This window comes from Psammomys obesus, unplaced genomic scaffold (assembly GCF_907164565.1).
Source record: "Psammomys obesus unplaced genomic scaffold, mPsaObe1.curated_primary_1811, whole genome shotgun sequence".
Classification (NCBI taxonomy): domain Eukaryota; kingdom Metazoa; phylum Chordata; class Mammalia; order Rodentia; family Muridae; genus Psammomys; species Psammomys obesus.
Window position 1 is genome coordinate 13,405,498 of NW_026595981.1, and position 20,849 is coordinate 13,426,346.

The window sequence follows — 20,849 nt, forward strand, 5'->3', positions numbered from 1 at the left end:
CAGGGAAGGAGATGCTCTGGGGTAGGTGGACAATCACAGTAAGAAAGCCTACTGAGGATCCTTCTCAGTCCTGATGAGGGCCCGCTGCTCTCTGCCAGGCGAGGAGGACAAAGGCAGGTGAGTCTCCTCCCTTCCCCTTTGGGCCTGGCTTGTGAGGCTCTGAATAGGGGGTGGCTCACACAGCCCTTGGTAACATAAACCAAAGCTCCTTATTCCAAGAGGACAGTGCAGAAGGTGACGCTGGCACCAACTTAGGCTGTTCAACTCTTTCCTGGGACATGACAAAAGGATCATTGCAAAAAAGAAAAAGGAAAGAAAAAGACCTAAATCAATACCAGGGACCATCCGGGGCAAGTTAAGATACTAGGCCCTGGCTGAAATACCAACTCAATGGCCTGAAATAGATCACTCCTGAGAGCCAACTAATTAGGCTATTTTCCACCTCGTTTCCCCAAACTCAGGACATAATTCTTTTCTAAGCCATCCATGTACTGGATGGATATAACAGGCTATGGTTTTCTCTGCCCCTAGGCAAGCAAGAGACACCTCCCTTGACACCAGGGTTGAGGCAGAGGAACCCCTCCACCCCCACCCACCCAAGAAAGCTACTTGACCTGCCTTCTGAAAGCAAAACAGGCTGGTGGAGGTTTTACCACCACACAGCCCTGACCTCTCTCCAAGAGAAGCGAACTGGCCAATACCCGCATCTCCATGGCTCCCAGGAGTAACTCAGAACCACACCAGGCCTGTAGCGGGCTGCATTCATCGACCGGTTCCTGGCTCTCATGGCCTGTCCCCACTCCCGACACCCCCTCACCCCATCCTCACCCCCATGGGCCTTTAGCTTTAATCTCAAGGAAAGCACACAAAACAGGGTTAAGGAGAACACCAGTGTTGCTGGGCACCCACCGACACTCATGTTACCACCCCCAGGCCAGGACGGATGGGCCACCCTGCCTCCCCACCCACTGACTGTGTTCTCTTCTGTAGAGCTATGCCCAGAAACCTCAGGCAGCTGCACAGCTACCACAGTCCGCCCAGAGCTGGCATTCATTACGGTAACGGGCATCAGGCAACTGGAAACTCACTCTTAAAATGTTTTTTAAAACCTTTCTTGCCTGTTTTAAGATGCAAATTTTTTCTTATAACCTTTTAGCACTCATCACAGTGTCTGGCCTCCCATACTTACAATGGGCAGAATTTGCTTTCTTTTAAAGGTGTGTAAAATCATCTCAATCAACAGCATCTTGAGGTAGCAAAATCGAATGAGTGGTACCCCCAGATTCTAAAGACAAGCAGCAAAACACCCGAGAAAAAAAAACACCCAAGCTTTCTGGATGAGACTGAATGGTTGGGAACGCTCCAGGACAAACAAGCCACGAGCCGCTTGGAAGTCACTGGGAGGGAGATAAATCAGAGTACCCCTGGGGAGCTGCAGAGCAGGGTCAGGAGCTGCTGACCTGTGAGTTAGCGGTCTGAACTGTCTACGCTGGGGTCAGCACTCGAAAAACCCAGTGCACCCTCCGTTACCAAAGTGCCCTCTTTCCCGGGGTGGAACTGCAACTGCACAGAAAAAGGATGGCTGAGGCTCTGCGAAGGAGGAGGTCACAGCAGCAACCCAAGAGAGCTCGAGCCTCCCACCAGTGCTCAGAGCTGCGGCTGTCCTGGGGGAACTTACCCTGCAAGGGCTTCTGGAGGAAAGCAAGTGGAGACATGGAACAAGCACGTGAGTAAAGGAAGTCAGCCATTAAGAGATGCTCACCCATTCCTGACGCTCTGGAGGGACCACTGTGGAGGCCTGTCCTCAAAGGCCCATCAAAGGGCTGGTGTCCAAAGGGGAAGACACTAAAGCTGACTGGTAGACCCAACAACCCTGGGCCCTTCTAAATGTCTGGGGAGGTTCCCTGGCTAGCGATCCCACGGACAACTCTCATAGCCTTGGGGTCTCGTGGTCACCTGACTTCTCGGGTACCCACCAGCTCTCTGAGGGGCCCAAACCGTGCAGGTGGCTGGATAACGGACTTAAGAGATGGGCAGCATCGTTTGGTTGCACAAGTGGCAGAAGGGAAGGGTGGCCGGTAGCCTTTGCCTAGCAGGTAACGGGAGCCCTCCCAGATTCACCAGGAAGGCACCCCAGACCCTCCTACCTCCTGAGTGATCTGCTTCTGTATCCACGGTCCATCCATCGTCGGCCCCCAAGTCTGACAACCCCTCCTTTAGCAACCCATTGCTGAAGGGCTCAGTACTGTCTGCCAGTGGCAGGCTGACAGCTTTGTCTCCAGGGCTTGAGATGGTCTCTGTGCAAGAGTCTTCAAGCCCCAAAGTGCTGACAGAATCTGAGCACCGCCCCGAGGTTGTCACTGAAAGGACACTCTGGCCGTTGTTGGACGTACAGGTGACAAAGGTGTCATCTCCTCCCAGGTCACTTGCCCCATCCAGAGATGGTCTCTGTGGGGTAACTGGTGGTGGGAAAATGGCCAGCGAGATGTGGCGTGCAGAGTTCTTTGGCTTCTGGTCCTTTGTAGGGCCCGACAGAGGGCTGCTGAGGCAGCTCACATAGGTCTTTGGTGGCAGGGCTTCCGCTGATGGGCTGGCAGTGGCACCTGTTGTTGTGGACGCAAGATCTGGGGTGTCTTGTCCCAGTCCAGTTCCCTGGCTGTCTGGGACACAGCTCTCCTCCTGCCCCTGAGGCTGAGTAGCTGAGGTTGGATGCACTTGTGCCACAGTCGTGCCCACTGTGGTAGCCTCTATCTCTTTAGTCGCTTTCAAGATCACCTGGGAGATAATCTGGAAAGCAGCCTGCTCAATCGGATCATTTTCAGGCACGGTCTCATCCTTGTCCAGCTCTCTGGCCAGGTCCTGAGTATTGCTACCTCTGACCTCGGGTACCAAAGCATCCTCATCCTTAACCAGCTCCGAGTGAACCGGCAACTTTTCAACAACATATTCTTCCTTCTTTGCAAGCTCGGCCGCCTGTGGGGGAGCACTGCTCACCTTCTCTCCCCCAGCTCCCCAGGGGGCCAGACTTGGAACCTCACTTTTCTTCACTTCTGAGAAACACTCCTGGGACAACAGGCCTTCCTCAGGTACACCTTCCCCCAACACAGCATCTCCAGTCCCCTCTGTCCCGCCGGTCTCTCTTGTTTTCTCTCCAGAGGCTGTACACTGGCTGAGCCTGCCCCTTCCAGGACCTTTGCCCAGTGCAGACCCTTGCTTGCACCCTTCCACGGCTTCACAGGGGAAGGGCACATCCTTTGGAAAAAGAGGATATCCATGAGGGATAGATGTGGCTTCGTCCCCTATCAGGGAGAGTTCCACCTTTGAGTTTTCACTTCTGCAGGGTCCTGGCTGCAACCTTGTGTCTATGTTGCTGGGGAGGTTGCCTGAGGACTCTGATCTTCGGCGGACCTGACGCGCCCTTGGCAAGGCTGGGGTTTCTGCAGAAGACCTGACCACAAAGAGCTGTTCCTTTTCTGGAGGCTGTGTGACACGGGGGGGCACAGACATGACTCCAGGACAGGCCTCTTCCCTGGGGAGTCGGTCCTTGATGGCAGGACTAATCTTCAGTGTCTCCGCCTGCTTTTCCTTGCTGCTGAGCCGACCTTTTTTACGAGAGAAAAACCACCAACAGCCAAGGAGCGCTAGCATCCCAGGCAATGCCAAGGGGATGAGTGAACGAAACTGGATTGCCATCTTGGAGGCAAGGTGAAGTAGCTATGCCTAGGGTAAGTGAGAAGAAAAGAGGTATTATGGAAGCCAATTAAGAATACAGTAGTAAGCTGGGCACTGCGGCACAAGCCTTTGACCCCCAGTACTTGGGAAGATCTCTGTGAATTCAAAGCCAACCCGGTCTACAGAGTGAGCTCCAGACCAGCCTGGTCTACATAGTGAGAGTCAAAAACCAATATGAACAAAACCAAGCCTAGGAGCACAGGAACTGTACACTGACATGGGTACATTACACGGGTACTGTGTTTGTGTTTGTGCAGAGACACACAGTGTGAAAGCCTCAGCTGGTCCAAGATCCCCACAGAAAGCGCTACTCACACTACCAGTTCGGAGGAATGCTATAGGACTGGGAGACCTATGTACCCCAAAATGAAGAGGATGATAGGAGTGCAGGGAAAGAGGTCATTCCAGAAAGCCCTTCCAGGTGTAAAGATGGAGCTCCTCTACTAATATCCAAAGGTAAAGCAAGGAGATTGCTGAGTGTAGAACAGGGCTGAGCAGTGGCCAGGGCTTGGGTGACTTGTAAACCCCCCTCTGGGTAGAAACCTCCCATGATACTACCTGTGGCTTCAGATTTAAGCAGAGACCACCCTCTACCATTTCATTTTCAACCTACCCATTCATCTTCGTTTGGAACCCAGCACTAAATAACTCAATGTAATATAGCTGAGGAATGGGAACCTAGCTTTCATCTTACTGGAGAGTTGGTTGATCCATGACGGATGATGTGCCAAGAAATGGGGGAATTCATACTACCCTTTTGGAATATCAGGTAAGAGCCCAGGGCACCTAATGAGCATACCCTATAAATACAGCAATCCCACACCCAGCAACAACAAAAAGATCTGTGCATAGGCATAGACCCTAAAGACCCCAACCAAGGCTATCATTTAAAACGAAGTTGGAATTAGCCTTTTTCAGAGCAATGACTGCTGAATACCCTGCAGAACCAACCACTCTGAGGGCGTTCTAGTGTTACAGAAATTGTGCACTGGCAGAAAACCCTGTAATGAAGAAAACAAAAGCTACTGGGGGTGGGGGGGCATGACTTGGACTAAGCTTTCAGCTGTAGGAGAAGGGCGGTTTTTGCAAATGGATTTTGCATAGTGCAAATGTGAGCTTATTACTAGTGTGGTCTATTTTAGTAGGGTCTAGCTACAAACAGAAAGCTCTCTATATTCCTAGCTTTCCAACTTGGATCCACACATATCACTGAGGAAGGCTTTTTTTTTTTATGATTCATTTTATGTGTTTTGAGTGTTTCGCCTGAATGTATGTATACGTGCCTAATGCCCTTGGAGGTCAGAAGAAGACATCAGATCCCTTGGAACTGGACTTACAGATGGCTTCGAGCTACCTGTGGGTGCTAGGAATCAAGCTCAGGCCCCCACAAAAGGGGCAGGTGGTCTTACCCACTGAGCTGTCCCTCTAGCCTCCTCACTGAGGAAGGTTTTTGTGTAGTGGACACCCCAGGCCGGCCTTGGGCTTTCAATTCTCTTGCTTTCAGCCTCTCAAATACTGTGATTGCACTGGGGTTACAAGTGTGAGCCATCACACCCAGATGCTGAGGAAGCATTCCAGGGCCCAAGGCCAGGGTGGCACGCAGACCAACGAAGTCAGAATCTGAGAGGCAAGAAGAATCAACACCAGGTTTGTTTTAAAGCCAGGTGATCCCAGGGATTCAGTCAGACTTGGGAATCTCTGATCTGCAGCATCCTACACACACCAATCACTCAATCAATAAATGGGATTCACTGTGTCCACGCTAGGTGTCATTCATATAAAAGAAGAAAAGCAACTTGAGACTGTTAAGGAGTAAAACTGTGAGCCTGGAACAGGGAGGGAGCCCCACAGCCTAGAGTCAGAACATCGTTGCCCAGCGGGCACATGACAGCTGGAAGTGGCGCTGGCTGGAGACTGAACATGGCCATAAATTTGCCTGACTCCTTACTAGGAAATCCCTTCCCAGCAAGCACTCATTTGTGATTCCTACAGAATTCTAGAGGCTCTCTGATCTCAGGAATGGGACAAAAAGAACAAACCCACAATCTCTCCAACAGAGAGCAGCTACCCCTTCTAGCACGCAAAGGGCCAAAACCACGGTCCTGTGCATGATGGATGGCTCGGCACCTAAGACAGAAATGGCTTCCAGTCCAGCTGCAAGCAGCTCTACCCTTTGCCACTAAATGAATGCCCACAGTCCCACTCTCTACCTCAGTTACAGGTCACCCTACTCTATCTCCCCAACCCCCTGAAGCTAGCTACACCACAATGAGAGGCCCTCCAGCACCTGGCAGATCCACAATGTGCCCAAGGCCCAGGAGAGGCGTGCCAACGGCCTCCTTCCACCACTTCACCAGCTGTCCCCAGTCCTAGCTCAGACAGAAGGCCCAGAACCAGCCCTTCCTGCTGCCCTGAGCACACCGGCTTATCACCACCACTTCCTACCTAAGCCTCCCTGCTGGACTTGTTCCCCAGACACTGAGAGGCTCCAAGCTCCAACTCTACCCAGTGCTGCAGTGACTTCTTCAGCTGAAGAACAGCCCAGGAAAACAGCTGTGACATTTCCCAGCCAGACTCCTCCTCTGGTGCCGGCCGCCCTCCTACGTGGTGCTGAACAGCGCTAACCCGGAACCAGCCAACACAAGGAAGAGATTCACAGTGCCCACTGCTCTGCAGCCCAGTCTGAGCTGGAACTGAGACCCACTGCTGAGGGTGGAGAGTGGCCCAGGACAAAGCCCTTCTCTCCAGGGCTGTTTCCAGGCAAAGAACTGAGACGTGAGGAAGTTCCCCAAGAGACCTGTAGAGGGCAGGATTTGTTTGCCGGGTCGTCGCCCGCCCCCCCCCCCTTCCAAGACAGTGGGTGGGATTACAGACGGCACTACTCTCTACCAAGAGTTGAGCCTCTGGGATTAGCAGCTACACAACACTAAATAGCTGAATGCAACTCACCAGGCCTAGCAGTGTCTTTTTAAGGGTGTCTGGGGGCCAGGAGGTGCCCACAGGGGCCTCTCAGAGGCAACTGATTCCCCTTCACCAACTCCACTTCCTACCAATCAAGGAAACAAATAGCCTCTCTCTTCCTCCGCCCAAGCCTGTCTCATGTCAAACAGCTTTCTTGGGAATTAACAGGGGCCATTTCCCTCAATTTACATGGTCTGACAGGACTATTAAGAGGTGACATAGGATGCACCAACCTCCCCTGACAGTCCAGGTAGGACTGTTGTGCATGAACCTACATGCATGCGCCTGCACACACAGCCACAACCACACACACACACACCCTTCAACCTCACAAAGGCTTCCACTACCTTCCTTCCCTAACAAAAGTTTTAGTTTCTCTTTGTCCTGAGCATTTGGTTTTTAAACCCAAACTTCCCGAGATGTAAGTTGACTGAGCACTCCAGGTCCCCCACGCTCTACACCCACAGCTCCAGACCAGTTTTTTCTCCCCAGGAGGCAGGCTGCCTGCAATCAGGGAAAGCCTCCCACAAAGATGCTTCACAGCCCTGCCCTAGGCTGCTGAGGAGGACACTCAGCTATTTTGAATCTGCTGGAATTAAACTCCTGCGTGCTTATTTTTAGCAGGTCCATTTGCCCAGGAATAGATGCATGCTGGCTTTCTGCCAAGCGGTCACACAGAGCTGAAGGCAGGCACGTGCTACAGCCAGCAGGCCTCTGCATTCATCTGCTCACTCCGGGTTCTACAAGGATCCCTTCTCTTTCCAGAAGTACCTGTGGCTTCTCAGAACGGCCTTAATGGCCTCACTCCCCAACAGCTGACAAAGCTGTGACCTCAGTCTAAACAAGACAGCCTTCTAAACAAGACAACAATCCCTGGGAATGGCACAAAAAAGTGTTGGCCCTAGTGACTAAGTAAGTTTTGGCTCCAGTTACTGGGAAAAAGGGCTGCATGTAATTGACAGGAAAGTCAGTCATAGAAACAACAGCTTAGGAGCCAGGAGCCCAAGTCCACTCTGGGCTTGGCCCTGGTGGGAGGATCATAACACTTCGTGTTCTGGACAGCTGCTGACACACCCTCTTGTTTGGAACTGAACTTCCTTCCCATTCTCCCAGAGATGCCCACCAGGAAAGAGTGTGCCCTGGCCACTCCATCTCTCTCCAGAGCAAAGCACAGCTAGCTCCTGATAAATATGCCTTCCCTTCAAGGGGTCTTCCTCTGGGTAGGCAATCAGAACAAAAAGCCCGGCCAGCCCTGCAGGCTCTCCTGTATTTCCTGTATGGAGAGCAGCAACAGGCTGCTGGAGTAGGAACTGAAGGGAGGAAGAGCACACAATTGGGGTTCCCTGCCTGGCAGCAAGAGAAATCACCTCTAGCTTCCCTCTGCGACATTTTCTAAACTCTCAGCACAGCTGCTTCCTTGCTCACTCACATGTTCAGATCTGTGCACGCTGCTTATAAGGAGGGTTTTTTGTTGTTGTTGTTTGGTTTGGTTTGGGTTTTGTTGTTTTACCAGAAGTTCAAGGTCCAGGTAGAGGACAGTCTCAGACTCACACACACACCCCTGCACAAGTATTGGTGGAGTCCAAGAAAGCTTTTTCAAAGACCCGAATTAGGGCTGGAGAGATGAGATGGCTCAAGGGTTAGGGGTATGTCTGTTCTCTTCCAGGATATAGGTTCTGTTCCCAGGACACAGGAGGCAGCGTATGACCATCTTTAACTTCAGTTCCAGGGGATCTGACCCCCTCTTCTGGCCTCCCTCGGCACCAGGCACACATGGTAACTCACACATACATGCAAGCGAAACACCCACACACATAAAATAAAAAATAGGTAAACCTTTTCATTTAAGGCAAGGATTTCTATAGGTTGCATCAGATATGAGAGAGAAGTGACATTACTATGGCTCTGGTGCCTTTAAGGGTGGGAGAAGGGAGCAAACTCCCTGGGCAGAGCCTAAAGGTGTCCTAGGAGCTGACCTAAAGAGCTGGTGAGGAGGCCTGGCAAAATAAGCTATGTGACCTTTACAGTCAAGGTGGTGGCAGCCTGGTCAAAGTGGGGCAGATCACCAGGGGTTGAGTAACCCTGGGGCAATCCCCATGAGATGCTCATGTCCAGCGCTGGCGGCCAGCCACTTAGCCACAGGAGGCGACTGAGCACTTGAAAGATGACAAAATGTGACTGAAAAACTCAATTTCTAATCTGAGGTAAAGTTAATTTAAATATCCACAAGTTGGTGGCAACAGCCTGGACGACAGCACAGGACTAGAGCATTTTCCCAGAAAATCCCAGGATATGAGAGGTCCCAACCAAAGCTATGAGGCCCCTACCTTGCTCGCAGAGTGCGGTTTGGCCACTGAGGCTGGGGGTGATGGTGAGCCTGGGCGACTCTCCCACAGCAGCATGGCTGAGGTCTAGGGTCACAGCGATGGAGCCATGCCTCAGGAGTGATGGTCTTAGCCCAGTCCCGGTGTTCCCTTCATCCCTGAGGGCCTGAACAAGCTGTGACTCATGTGAGTACCCTCAAGATTCCATGTTAGCTCATAATGGCCTACCCAGAAGTAGCCCCACACCCTCCATTGTGATGGTCTCACATACAGGGCAACAAGCAAGCCAGTTGCAGGCAGGCAGAGACCTGGCGGACAGATGCACCCTAGGGTAGCTCTAACTCTCTGCATAGGTGGGCCATCTCTCAGGATATCATAGAACACTTTCTCAGCCTGTTTCACAGTAAGAGGGCAGAAGCTTAACATGGCGTCCAAGAGGAAGAGCTGTTTGGTGAAGCTTCTTTGCTGGCCATATAGGAAAAACTAAGGTCTAGACCCAAGAGGTACAGATAAGAAGAGCTGGAGGCCAAAACTCCCATTCTTGATATGCATCTTCCCTGCCAGCCCAAACAGCTAAGAGAATCTGGCAACAAGGGCTAGAGAGATGGGTCAGCTGGTGAGAGCACTGGCTGCCCTTGCAGCTGGATTCAATTCCCAGTGCTTACACTGTGCCTCCAAACCCTCTGTGACTAAGTCCCAGGGGATCTGACGCCCTCTTCTGTCCCCTGAAGGCACTGCAGGCTCACGGTGTACATACACACGCACATGCAGGTAAAACACCCACAAACATAAAACAAAAATAAAGGTTGGGAAAACAAAAACAAAAACAACTTGGTAACAAAGGAAACTGATCACCCAAGAACAGGACTCCACCTCTCTCTGCCGACAGGTCCAGCCTCAGTTCTCTCCAGTGACGAGAAAACAGTCAACCCTTCCTTCAGTGGTCTCCCCAGTTGCTTCACCTCAGGAAGGAGGTCTGTTTTTGAAAACTCTGAAGACTGTCCAGTCTGCCCTGGCCCTCATCTTAGGCTCTTTACAATGACTTGGCTTTCCAAGTCAAATTCGACCAGGCTCCGGGGGGGCGGGGGATTGATGACAAAGCAGATGCAGGAATGTACTCCTGGGTACATGGAGTTCCCACCTCACAGCAGAAGGCACCACACAGGCTTGCCCCAAAGCTAGGAGCTTACTTAAAGGTCATAATCCCAGCACTCTGGAGGCTGAGACAGGAGGATCATGAGTTAGAGGCCCTGTCTCTAAAACAAGCAAATAAAAACTAGTAAAGAGGATGTGTGGCTTCACAAGAGGTAAGAAAAGATGTTATGTGGCCAACAATTAATGAAATGTCAGCAACCAAGAACTCACAAAGGTGTACGAGGAGAATTTCCATTCAATAAATATTTTTTGGCAACTAAAAGTGCCAGGCGGAGTTGGGCAGAAACAAACGAGAAACTCTGAACCTTCCACAGCTTTTTGGTGGTCAAATCCATGACCTCTCTCCCAGGGAGCTGCTCTGCTGCCCACACTGCCAATGACTGGCCCAAGGGACAGGAAGCGTGCTGGAGGAGTAAGAGAAAGAATGGTGCCATTTTCCCCAGGCAGGGCTATTCCGGTGTCCTTGTACGGGATGACAGGACTTTAGACTGAACACAGAAGAGCCAAAGATAGCTGGGTTGCATTCAATAACCACCTTCCCACCGCCTGGGCACACAAATCCAGATCTTCTTCCCTTCACAACTTCCAAAAGCTAAAGCCTTCTGTTAGCTTGGTGGAAGGGACCTTCTGGTGGCTTAGCTGGCCTTGCTGAACAGTCTGTATTCAGTCACATACCCGCGAATGCACACCTTCCAAGAACCTAGCTCTCCTGCACACATCCGCATGCTTCTTGCTAGCCACCCACCTAGGTATACACCCTCTCTTGGTATCACATCCAAGGAAGAACACAACAGATGGAGAAAATTCCCAGGAGGAAGAGGAGGCAGAGCCAATAGAAAGGGATCGATTCCCAGGGCGACACGGAACTCTTTGGAGGAGCTGGTATGTTTAACCACAAAAGCCTTTCCACCAATGGCCATGAGGCCTGCCACAACAGCAGAGGCTCAGGAGAAACAGGGAGCTAGTAAAGACAGAAAAGTAGAGAAAGCAAATAAGGCTAGGCATGATGGCGTGTATGTATAATCGCGGGGGCGGGGGTGAACACCAAACCAGCCTGAGCTACATGAGGGGGGATATGAAAAACTGATAACTTTATACCCATAGATGTTTATGAATAGCAACTATCAAACTGTGCTACTTCTATATTGAGAAAATGAGAAGGTGTAGGAATGAGCAGAGCGCTCACTCTCTTTCACAGTAGAAAACCAGAAAGTATTTTCTAAAGAAGAAAAGAAAGGGAAGGGAAGGAAAGGGAAGGGAAGAAGAGGAAGAAGGGGAAGGAGAAGAAGAGGAAGGGGAGAAGGGGAAGGGGAGTAAGAAAGGAAGCAAGCAGGCGGACTAGAAACAGGTAAAAGTCAACAGGACAACTAGAAAGCTGGAGGGGTGGCTCAAGCAGTTCAGAGCATGTACTGCTCTTACAGAGGAGCCAAGTTCAGATCCCAGCCCTCACACTGGGTGGATCAAAACCACCTGGGAGTCCAGCTCCAGGGAACAAAAGCCCTCTGGTCTCTCTGGGTACTCATATACATGGCATGCAGGTGGCCTCACCCATGCATACGCATATATACACACACTTCAAGATAATAAATCAGAGATGAAAAAGGAGAAAGGAAAGAGAAAAAAAAAAAAAAAACAAAACTAAAGCAGCCTCCAAGGTGCTCTCCCAGGGCAAAGGACTGTCTGGGATCAAACCCAGGGTTTGTCTGCTACAGTCTGACAGCCCTGTACCACTGAGTCACACAGCCCCAGCCAAGGACTGTCTTTTCACACCTTGTGCATAACCAAAAAGTCAGTGTGGCCTGCCTGGCTTCGCTGGGTTCAGTCTCCAGAAGAGAAGATAGACAAATCTCCCTTTCCATAAGCAGTGATGGGATGGACTTCGCTGCTGATCTGAGGCTTGGGTTTGGAGACAGGTTCTCACTAGGTCCCTCAAGCTAACCTTAAATCTTTAAATAACCTTCCTGCTTCAGCTCCCCAAGCGCTGGGATCACATGCATAGGCCCCCACACCCAACTGAAACTTTGCATAACAGGGGCTCTACTGCCAAACTACGAATGGCAGTTTTGCTTCAGATACACTTAAAACATGTTCACTGAGAGCGTCTGGGAACCGTGGCAACAGTCTCCCCACCCCTAAAGTAGCACGACCCATCATTTAATAAAGGTCTCAACACCTACCATGAGCTAGTTCCATGGTGGCTGGAGAGGGGTTGTCTCAGGCAGCAAAGGAGGAGGGAGGGATGAGGGACTCAAATTGCAGGTAACAAGATGCAATGAAGGACTTAATGTAACATGCCTGTAGTCTTGGAACTGGGTCAAAGCACAGAGCCCTCCAGCACCCCTGGCACATTCCCCACGCATGTACAAGTAATGTGAGGGTTAAGAAATGCTTGCTCATCTTTTATGGGCCCTGTGGTTGGAATGAGAAAGGCAAGGGAGGGTGTATGGGATGGGAAGGGCTATGCAGAAGGGTGAGAGAATACTTCCTGGAAGAAGGGCCATCGGCACCTCAAAGCTCAAACAGTAAGGAGCCATACCAGAATGAAGGTGGTGCGGAGAGGGAGAGTCCCAGGAAGAGAAAACTGCCAAAGTCCTCAGGCGGGAACAAGCTCAGCTAGCTCAAGGGAGAGCAAGGAGACGCCAAGAGAGGGTCAGAAGAATGGCTGGCTCCAAATTCCCAACAGAAGCTAAACCTAAGAATCATGGGACTCACAGAAACATGATGGAACACACTCCCAGGGGGCCACTGTCCTCCAGTGTCAAGGGGCTTTATTCTTAATTCATAAACTGCCCCCAGAACCTATTTCAGAATCATGATGGCCCTGGCTAGAAGCGTAACAGGTATGTTTTGTGGGTGAACCGGCTCATTTTTTACTCACAATCTCGGCAAACATGCTTACCAGGAAGCCCTGCGAACACACTGCGCATTAGCTCAGAGAGCCACAACTGGACCACTGTCCTTAGCCCTACCCTGCCAGTGGGCCCAGCCCCCAGAGAAAGATGTACCCATGTACAGTACACACACGCCCTCACATGAGCCCTCACTACTCCTTTGAATCAGATCTTGCAACAACAACCTTGCACTCCAGCCCATCTATCCGCTTCTGATTAAGAAAGCTTCAAGCCATATAAGGCCCTCTGTGGCCTATGGTTTATATTGGCTGGAGTTGGCAGCTGAGTTAGAGGGAAGGAGGAAGGGGGAGAGCGGAGACAAAAGTATGAGGAACAGGCAAACTTGTCAAACTCCTTTTTCATCCCTTTTCCGCCTCAGTGGCTTCCTCCCAGCAAAAAAATTCCTAGTGGGGGTGGGAGGTGTGGGATGCAGATATGGCTCAGGACACACTCAGGCACATGTTCCTGGATTACACACACACACACACACACACACACACACACACACACACACACCCCTCCTGGGGCCACTTTGCCGCCTCCTGTGTTTGTTTGAAGATACCAGTAATTGGACAGCCAGTTGACACATCCTTTCAAACTTTTTGGGCTGTTTGGTGGCCAACCCTTAGGTTTGGGCAGGAATAGGGTGGGGAGTGGGGGTTAAGATGTTTTCCTAGGGGTAACAAGTGGGCCTCATTTCCTAGGAGAGGAACTGGCCCCTCTCCCTAGCTCACTGATGGCCTCAATCACATGCCTGCCTGGCCCTGCCCCAACCCAGAATAGAAAAGGCAATCTGAGAGACCTCTCCAGCAGCCCAGGGTCAATGGCTAGAGCAGTTTTCTAAGGTGGCTTTAGTCTCCTCCTCCCCTCATTAGGTAGCAGTGGCCCCAGAAGGGGCCTGTCCTGGACACTTGCAGCCACATGCGCTTGACTCTGAGGGATGCCACCTGCTAAAAATAACCACAAGCTTGCTGGAGGGGGTCACACCGAAGCTGAAGGACAAAGCCAGGAGGTTATTCTTAAGAGCTGGTCTCTCTCCAGGGCAGCTGGACAAGTCGGGAGTCACTGTTCTGTCACTGTTGGAGTGACAAGGAAGAGATGAACAGCAGACAAGAGCAGCCTCCAAATGGGGTGCCATCTCCCATCCTCACAAAGGCACAGCCAGACCAAGGCTGGGGGCTGTCTTGGACCAACCTTGCTGTCTCCTCCTCTCTCGGGTAACAGCCTGCTGAGGGCCAGGGGATGGTCTCATGACCTCCACGTGAGGTCTGACAGGCCATGTTATTATTAGCCAAGGAATGAGTGACTTCAAGGCTGTCTTGCAACCTGCTCAGTTTCCCAGCCCCCGAGGCTTTCTTATTCAGTAATTACTTGTGCATTTCAAAGGTGCATTTCCCTAATGATGACAGGCTTTGTAAAGAGTTGAAAGAGTAAGAGCTGAACTTCAGTTTCCTGTGAATTCTTTTTTTTTTTTCTTCTTCTTTTTTTACATTTTTCGAGACTGTTTCTCTATGTCAACAGAGGCCTGGCTGTCCTGGACTCTCCGTAGACCAGGCTGGCCTTGAACTCACAGAGATCCACCTGCCTCTATCTCCCCAGAGCTGGGATTGAAAGTGTGAGCTACCTACCACACCCAGCTCTAAACTTTTAACTTTTAAAAACCCCAATTATCATGTTGTGCAGAGGGGGTGATAATGGAGCTGTAAATACCAGTCTCAAGGATAGGCCATTACATGAGAAAGTAACCAATACATCAACCCAAGCCGGGTACCCACTTGGAATCCCAGCACTCTGGGAGGCAGAGGCAGGCAGATCTATGAGTCTGGTCTACAAAGCGAGTCCAGGACAGCCAGGGCCATACAGAGAAACACTGTCTCGAAAAACAAAACAAAACAAAAACAAGGCCAAAAAAACACATCAAACCAGATCCAAAGTCAGCCCAACATCTGTCCAGTGTTCTGGGGGTCACCTTACCTTACTATTTGGGGCCTCAGTTTCAAACTAGAGATACTTAATCTCAGAGATGAAAGCATGAAAACTCAAGGGTGGGCCTCGTGATGCAGCTTTTCTACTCCTGTAAGCAACCCCTCACCCATATTCTCCTATAGTAACCAATAAAACTCTTTGGTTTACCAAAGTTGACTTTGGTGGTGTCCACACTTTGGTCTGTCCTGTGATCCCTATTTGGGGTGCATGTCTCCCCAGGAGAAGTTTTGCCACGCAACATGGGATGAAAAGGGTCACCTAGAAATAAAGTGCACACCCCCCCAACGGCGTATCCCACACCAACATTTCAGGACCTTCTGTAAAAGGACACCTCCTAACATTAAGATGGGCTGCTGGGGAAGTCAGACACAGAAGCTCGGGTCTGTGGTCTCAGTGTTTGGAAAGAAGGTTCTAACAGAATGACCTGAGGCCAAGTGGCACTATACAGCACGTGCCTGAGATACTCGGGCAGACCCTGTCACAAAAACCAACCAACAAACAACAAAAACACAGCCAGGCAGTGTGGTGCACGCCTTTAATTCCAGGGCTTGGGAGGCAGAGGCAAGTGGAGCTGGGTGAGTTGGAGGCTGACCTGGTCTAAGGAATGAGCCCTGTCTCCGGAAAAAAAAAAAAAGTATTACACAGAATAAAAATTAAAACTGGTTTAGCAGAGAGGTTTCACACTGAGGTGTTTTTTTTTTTTTTTTTTTTTTTTTGAAGCTATGAGGTCTGGTGACATGACATTTGGAGACCAAGGACAATGAACACAGACAGGTCTTAGAGAACTAGTAATAAGTTACCGTGATAAGCAAGCTCTCAAACCAACATGGCTATGTAAGGGCTTCAGGTCTGGCTGCTCTGCTTCATGCTCATGTTCCTGGGCCTCTCACTAAGATAATTTCTCAATCTACACCCTAAGGAACCATTTCCTCCCTCACTGTAGACCAGAACTTGCTTCTTAGCATGCCATGCAAAGAAAAACTTTTGTTACCAAAGTGGTAGTGTCTGTGAACACTAAAATCGGAACATGGTGCTTTTTAGACACTTACACCTTAAGGTAACTAAGATTTTAGAGAAGGATGAGGAATATTCTAGACCTGCACCATCTACAACTTTTCATGGTGATAAAATGTTCTTTCTTGACTTGCACTGCCCAGGGTGGTGGGCCAGCCCCATTTCTCCAGCAGACCCCAGATACCTTGCCCTAACCCCCAGAGTAGAATCAGAATGCCTTTCAGGTATAAGCCTGAGACTTAACCAGCTCTCTCTCCAACCCATAATCAGAATACTTTTAAGGCCTTTAGCTCACCAAGTCTCCTTGGAAAAAAAAAAAAAAAAAAGACCCTAGAGGGCCAGTAGGCTGGTCAGAGCTTGGAGAGCTACAGCAAGCCCTAAACTCTTGACAGTTAAGGCCAGCAGCTGCAAGCCTCCTTTATCCTGAGCACTGTGTGCTTCATGCTTCTCCTCCAGAACTCACCTCATTGGCTTACTTTGCTCCTGATACAAACAGACAAGGCTGAAGGAACACAAGCAGCCGGTATACAGGACAGAGAACAGAATGTTTACTAATGAGAACTGCAAGAGCATTCAAATGGCGAGGACCAGGACACAGTGACATGTGCCATCAGGAGGAAGAAAACAAAAGGAAAAGGAGTTGAGCAGTGATGGTGCGTGCTCATAATCCCAGAACCTGGGAGGGTGAGGCAGGAGGATTTGGGGTTTAGGCTGGCCTCAGTTACATACCATGACTTCTGTCTGGAAAAAAAAAAAAAAAAGAAAAAGAAAAGTCAGTCCCAGTGGCACACACCTGTAATCCCAGCGCTCAGAGAGGCAGAGGCAGGTGGTCTCTTTGAGTTTGAGGCTAGCCTGGTCTACAAAGTGAGTCCAGGATAGCCAAGACTACACAGAAAAACCGTCTCCAAAAACCAAAAAAGTAAAAAAAGAAAAAAGAATAAGAAAAAGGACACTTGGGGCTAGGGCTAATGCTCAATGGTATAATATTTACCATGCATAAGGCCCCTATGTTCAATCAAGTACTTGAGAAAGATGAGACTGACTACACCAGGTAGGAGAATAGGCCCTATGAAGCAAGATTTAGGCCTTCAACAGATGACACTGTAGAGATTAGCAACTCTCAAACATTAGAAGATGAGGTGATTTCAGTGGCACATGGGCCCACAGAATCCAAGCACTCCCCATAACAAAGTTCCTGGGATGACTATTCAAAGAAACAAATGCCAGACACAAACTTCCTCCACACAGGAAAAGACCGAGCTGCAGAGAGGCCTGGGCATGGCAAATTCACAAGGAGCATTAGGAAGGAAGGAGTGACCACAGAAAATAGGGCAGCTCTCCAGGCACATGAACTCCGATGCCGTTAAAATGCCAGTGTGATCAAGACAAGCATGGAGAAACCAATTTGTCTTTCTTTTCCTTATAACCAAGTTACTAGGTCAGAGGCTAGGTAGGGGAGGGAGTGCTTTTATACTGAAATAATCAGATGACTGAGTCAAACACAGGGATTCCTTGGGAGTGAGAGATACCATACTTAGGTATGGTATATGCCTACCATATACCAGGCACAGTCCCAAGTCTTAACTACGATCTCCATCTATACTTAGGATGCGAGAGGGGAAACTGGAAGTTAAAACTACCTTCCTCCACAAACTATGCCTATGACCAGCCTGGGGCACAGGTCCAAGTATAATCTGGGTTACCAGGTAGCAAGACAGATTGCTTGGAAGTATCGATGGTCTGCAACCCGACACATCGCTTTTAGCATCTAAGCAGGCAGCTCCACTGTCACCCTGCAGTAGCCAACTGTGAATGCAATTTCTGCAAACAGCTGGGAGATGGGAGAGACTCCCATAAGGAACTCCATGTAGAGACAAACTAGATCTGGACCAGGTCTCACCCACTGGGTTGGACAGCCATGGGCCCCCTCTACAGAACACAGCCTACTGAATTAGTGGACTGCCTGAAGCTTTAGTGATTTGCCTAACCATAGGCTACAAGGGCCTCCTCTAACCCAAGGCCTTTTTTTTTTTTTTAATTTCACAATACTACACCCAGGAATTACTCAGAACCTACAAAACAGGCTCAACACCAAGGGGCGAGGAGGGGGGAGAAGATCCCCAAATACAACCTCTGATTGAGTCCTAAATAATCTTCAGGTGAGCCACTTAAATGACAATAAGAGAAGAATCCGATAGGAGAGCAACTCCTTCGTAGAATTTATAGGGGCTTTGTACCTTTAAGAGAGAAAAGGGTAGGCAGCCCTAAGACTCTTAAGCTTCACTTTCTAAAGTTAAGAGCTTAAAACAAAACAAAACCCCGCGGTTACTAATTTGGCAAAGACTTTTTTGCAGTTAAACATGCATGTGAGGCTTTTTGATTGCCAGAAGGAACAGCTTTTTTTTTTTTTGTGAACAGTGCTTCTGGATGGTAACTACAATACCTGGGCACGGAGGAAGGTGGTAAACCAACAGACGGTGACTTCGGATCCAGCAGCCCCGACTTCACTGCAGGAGTTAAATTTAAACCCCAAGCAGCCTCAATTTCAGTAGGGGAAAGATCGGCAGTTTAAGCTCACAAATTGCCCTACACCCTACCCTACCGAGTTTGAGAAGCCTCCCCTCGCACCTGGAGCGAAGTCCACCGGGTTTGCGTTAACCACAGCCCAAGGGTAGAATGGTACCGGTCGCTCGAGGTATTTCCCGGAGGAGAAAGATGCCGTTATGCACAGGGCTTCCAGAGGTCTCTTCTGCACAGCCCCAAACCACCAACAGCACCTTCCCTTCCCACAGCAAGGAAACAGGAAAAGCCATAACCTAGGGCACAGGAGTAGTTGACAACAGAATGTCGGCCCCTTGACGCGTCCCGAGGCCTACTTTCTACCCATGACTTCGGCAAACTTCCCCCAAAGTCCTTCCAGATCGATGACCTGGGGTGAGAAGGAAGGGGGAGTACGACACGTGACCCTGGATTCCCACCCCACCCCCCGACCCCCAGGCCAGAAGTCAGCAAGCACCTGAAGATGGAGGTCCTCCACCGCTTGAGACACGCTTATGGGGCCACTGACTCTAATCCTCTTTGAGACGCGGAAGCCCTCGACCTCCCTAGCCTCACTGTTCTTACAATCCCTCCACTGCCGATTGGCTTGGGACCTGTCTTGCGTCCCACCCTCCCCACTGCGTCCGCAGAGCCCAGCTCCAATAGCTCTCGGCTCGGAACTCCAGGAACCTCGACTACCTGCCCGGGTTTGCCACCACTGCCGAGCCAACCTAGAGCAACTCAACCGAGTCCAGAAGTTAGAGGCTCCAAAAGTGGCCAGTTCCAACTTTGATCCCTCACCTAGGGAAAGGATCCCCAAAGACCTCCTCTCCCGCCTTGGGCACCGGGTCCTGGGCAGAGACCGCCCCGCTGCCTCCTCTCCAACGCTCAAACTGGGTACACACGACCTTTGAAAAGTAAACGCTAGCGAGGCTGGACGACCTTGGGTGGGACATGGTCGGGTTCGCCACCCAGAAGGGTGAGCCAGCACTGGGAAAGTTGAGGAGCACCGGGGCGCCCGGGGACTTGAGCCTTCATCTCCATCCTCGAAGCCAGTGACGTGCGGGGGATGGGAAGGGGGGGAGCAGCAGCTCAGAGCGGCGCCCCGAGCTCAGCGCACGCTGTCAGCAGCAGCCCGCGGGCAGACAGCCCGACCGGGGAGGAGGAGCGGGGGGGCGCGCTGGTCACTAAGGCACAAACCTGCCCGCTTGACAGCGAGCGCCGTGCACACGCCTCTCCGTCCCGGGAGCTCCTGGCGCGCGCGTCGCCCCCTGCACCTGCACCCCAGCTTCCCCATCACCCCAACTCGCTCTCCCTCCGGGCCCGGCAGGCGGATGCCCGCGCCAGCCGCCACTTACCTGCTCCCGGCCGACCGTCCAGGTAACACAGTCCTCCCGCCACCGCCCCCCAGCCCCAACCTAGCCCCGCGGCCCTGCCCCGCAGCGCTACACCCCGCTTCGGCCGCTCCCCCACGTGCTAGCCCAGGCCGGGCGAACACAGAGACATTAAATACTGAGGACGCGCAACGACGTGCCCACGGCGCGACGCAAGGCCCCGCCCCTCGCCCTCCGGTCCCCGCATGCCCCCTCCCCTTACCAGCTCGCCGTCCTGCGCGTGCGCGCCACGGGCCGCTCCCTCCCCGGCTTGCGCGCGCCTCTCTCCCGGCAGCGCCAAGAGGGGCGCGGTCTGGAGCGCACCCCTGGCATCCCGGCGCCTCTCGGGCCCGCCCTGCCGGTGCTCTCGCGAGAAGAGCTGGCCCAGCGTTGCGCACACGGGCCGGGGTAGGTGTCTGGGTACCGGGCACAGTAAGCTTGGCACGCGTCAGGGCTCTGCTTCTTCCCAAGTGTCAGCCAGGTTCCTGCCTTGGAACGGTGCGTCCCCTGGAAAAGGCTGGTGGGGGTTCAGTGTTCCCCTCGCCTAGGAATTTAGCTTCCCGGTAACCTGGAGAGTATTCCATAGCATTGCGAGTATAAATAATAGGTGGCCATTCATTGATCGATAATATGAGTGCCTTGTAGCACTCGAATGCAGGTTGCTTTTCCCATTTTAGCAACGTTAGTGTTGTCAGAGTGTCTCTCCTCTGAATGATTTGGGTTTGGGGAAAGTTTGCCTTCGAAGAAATGGTCGCCTTGAGACACTGCCTCCAACAACTTGAGAAAATAAACTACCTTCACGCGATTGGATGGGACGAGGGTTCCGCTTGCCAGCCAGTCCCACTCTGATCCTTAAAGCCTAGGCACTTTCTGCT

General features: G+C 51.2%; 1 protein-coding gene across 3 annotated transcripts in view; it reads right to left on the reverse strand.

The window, feature by feature from the left end:
- Akap1 (A-kinase anchoring protein 1) overlaps nt 1-20,070 on the reverse strand; it is a 30,560-nt gene extending 10,490 nt beyond the window's left edge. Inside the window, exons 1-2 of one of the 3 annotated variants that reach the window (XM_055619738.1) lie at nt 19,960-20,070; nt 2,148-3,720 (exon numbers count right to left, since the gene is read on the reverse strand). In XM_055619738.1, the coding sequence (XP_055475713.1) occupies nt 2,148-3,693 (1,546 nt within the window). In that variant the 5' untranslated portion in view covers nt 3,694-3,720; nt 19,960-20,070. Of the gene's footprint in view, nt 1-2,147; nt 3,721-18,691; nt 18,879-19,402; nt 19,474-19,959 lie in introns of those variants that run through there. The other 2 variants (XM_055619740.1, XM_055619739.1) reach the window with 2 other exon arrangements.
- Between the last annotated feature and the right edge of the window lie 779 nt (nt 20,071-20,849).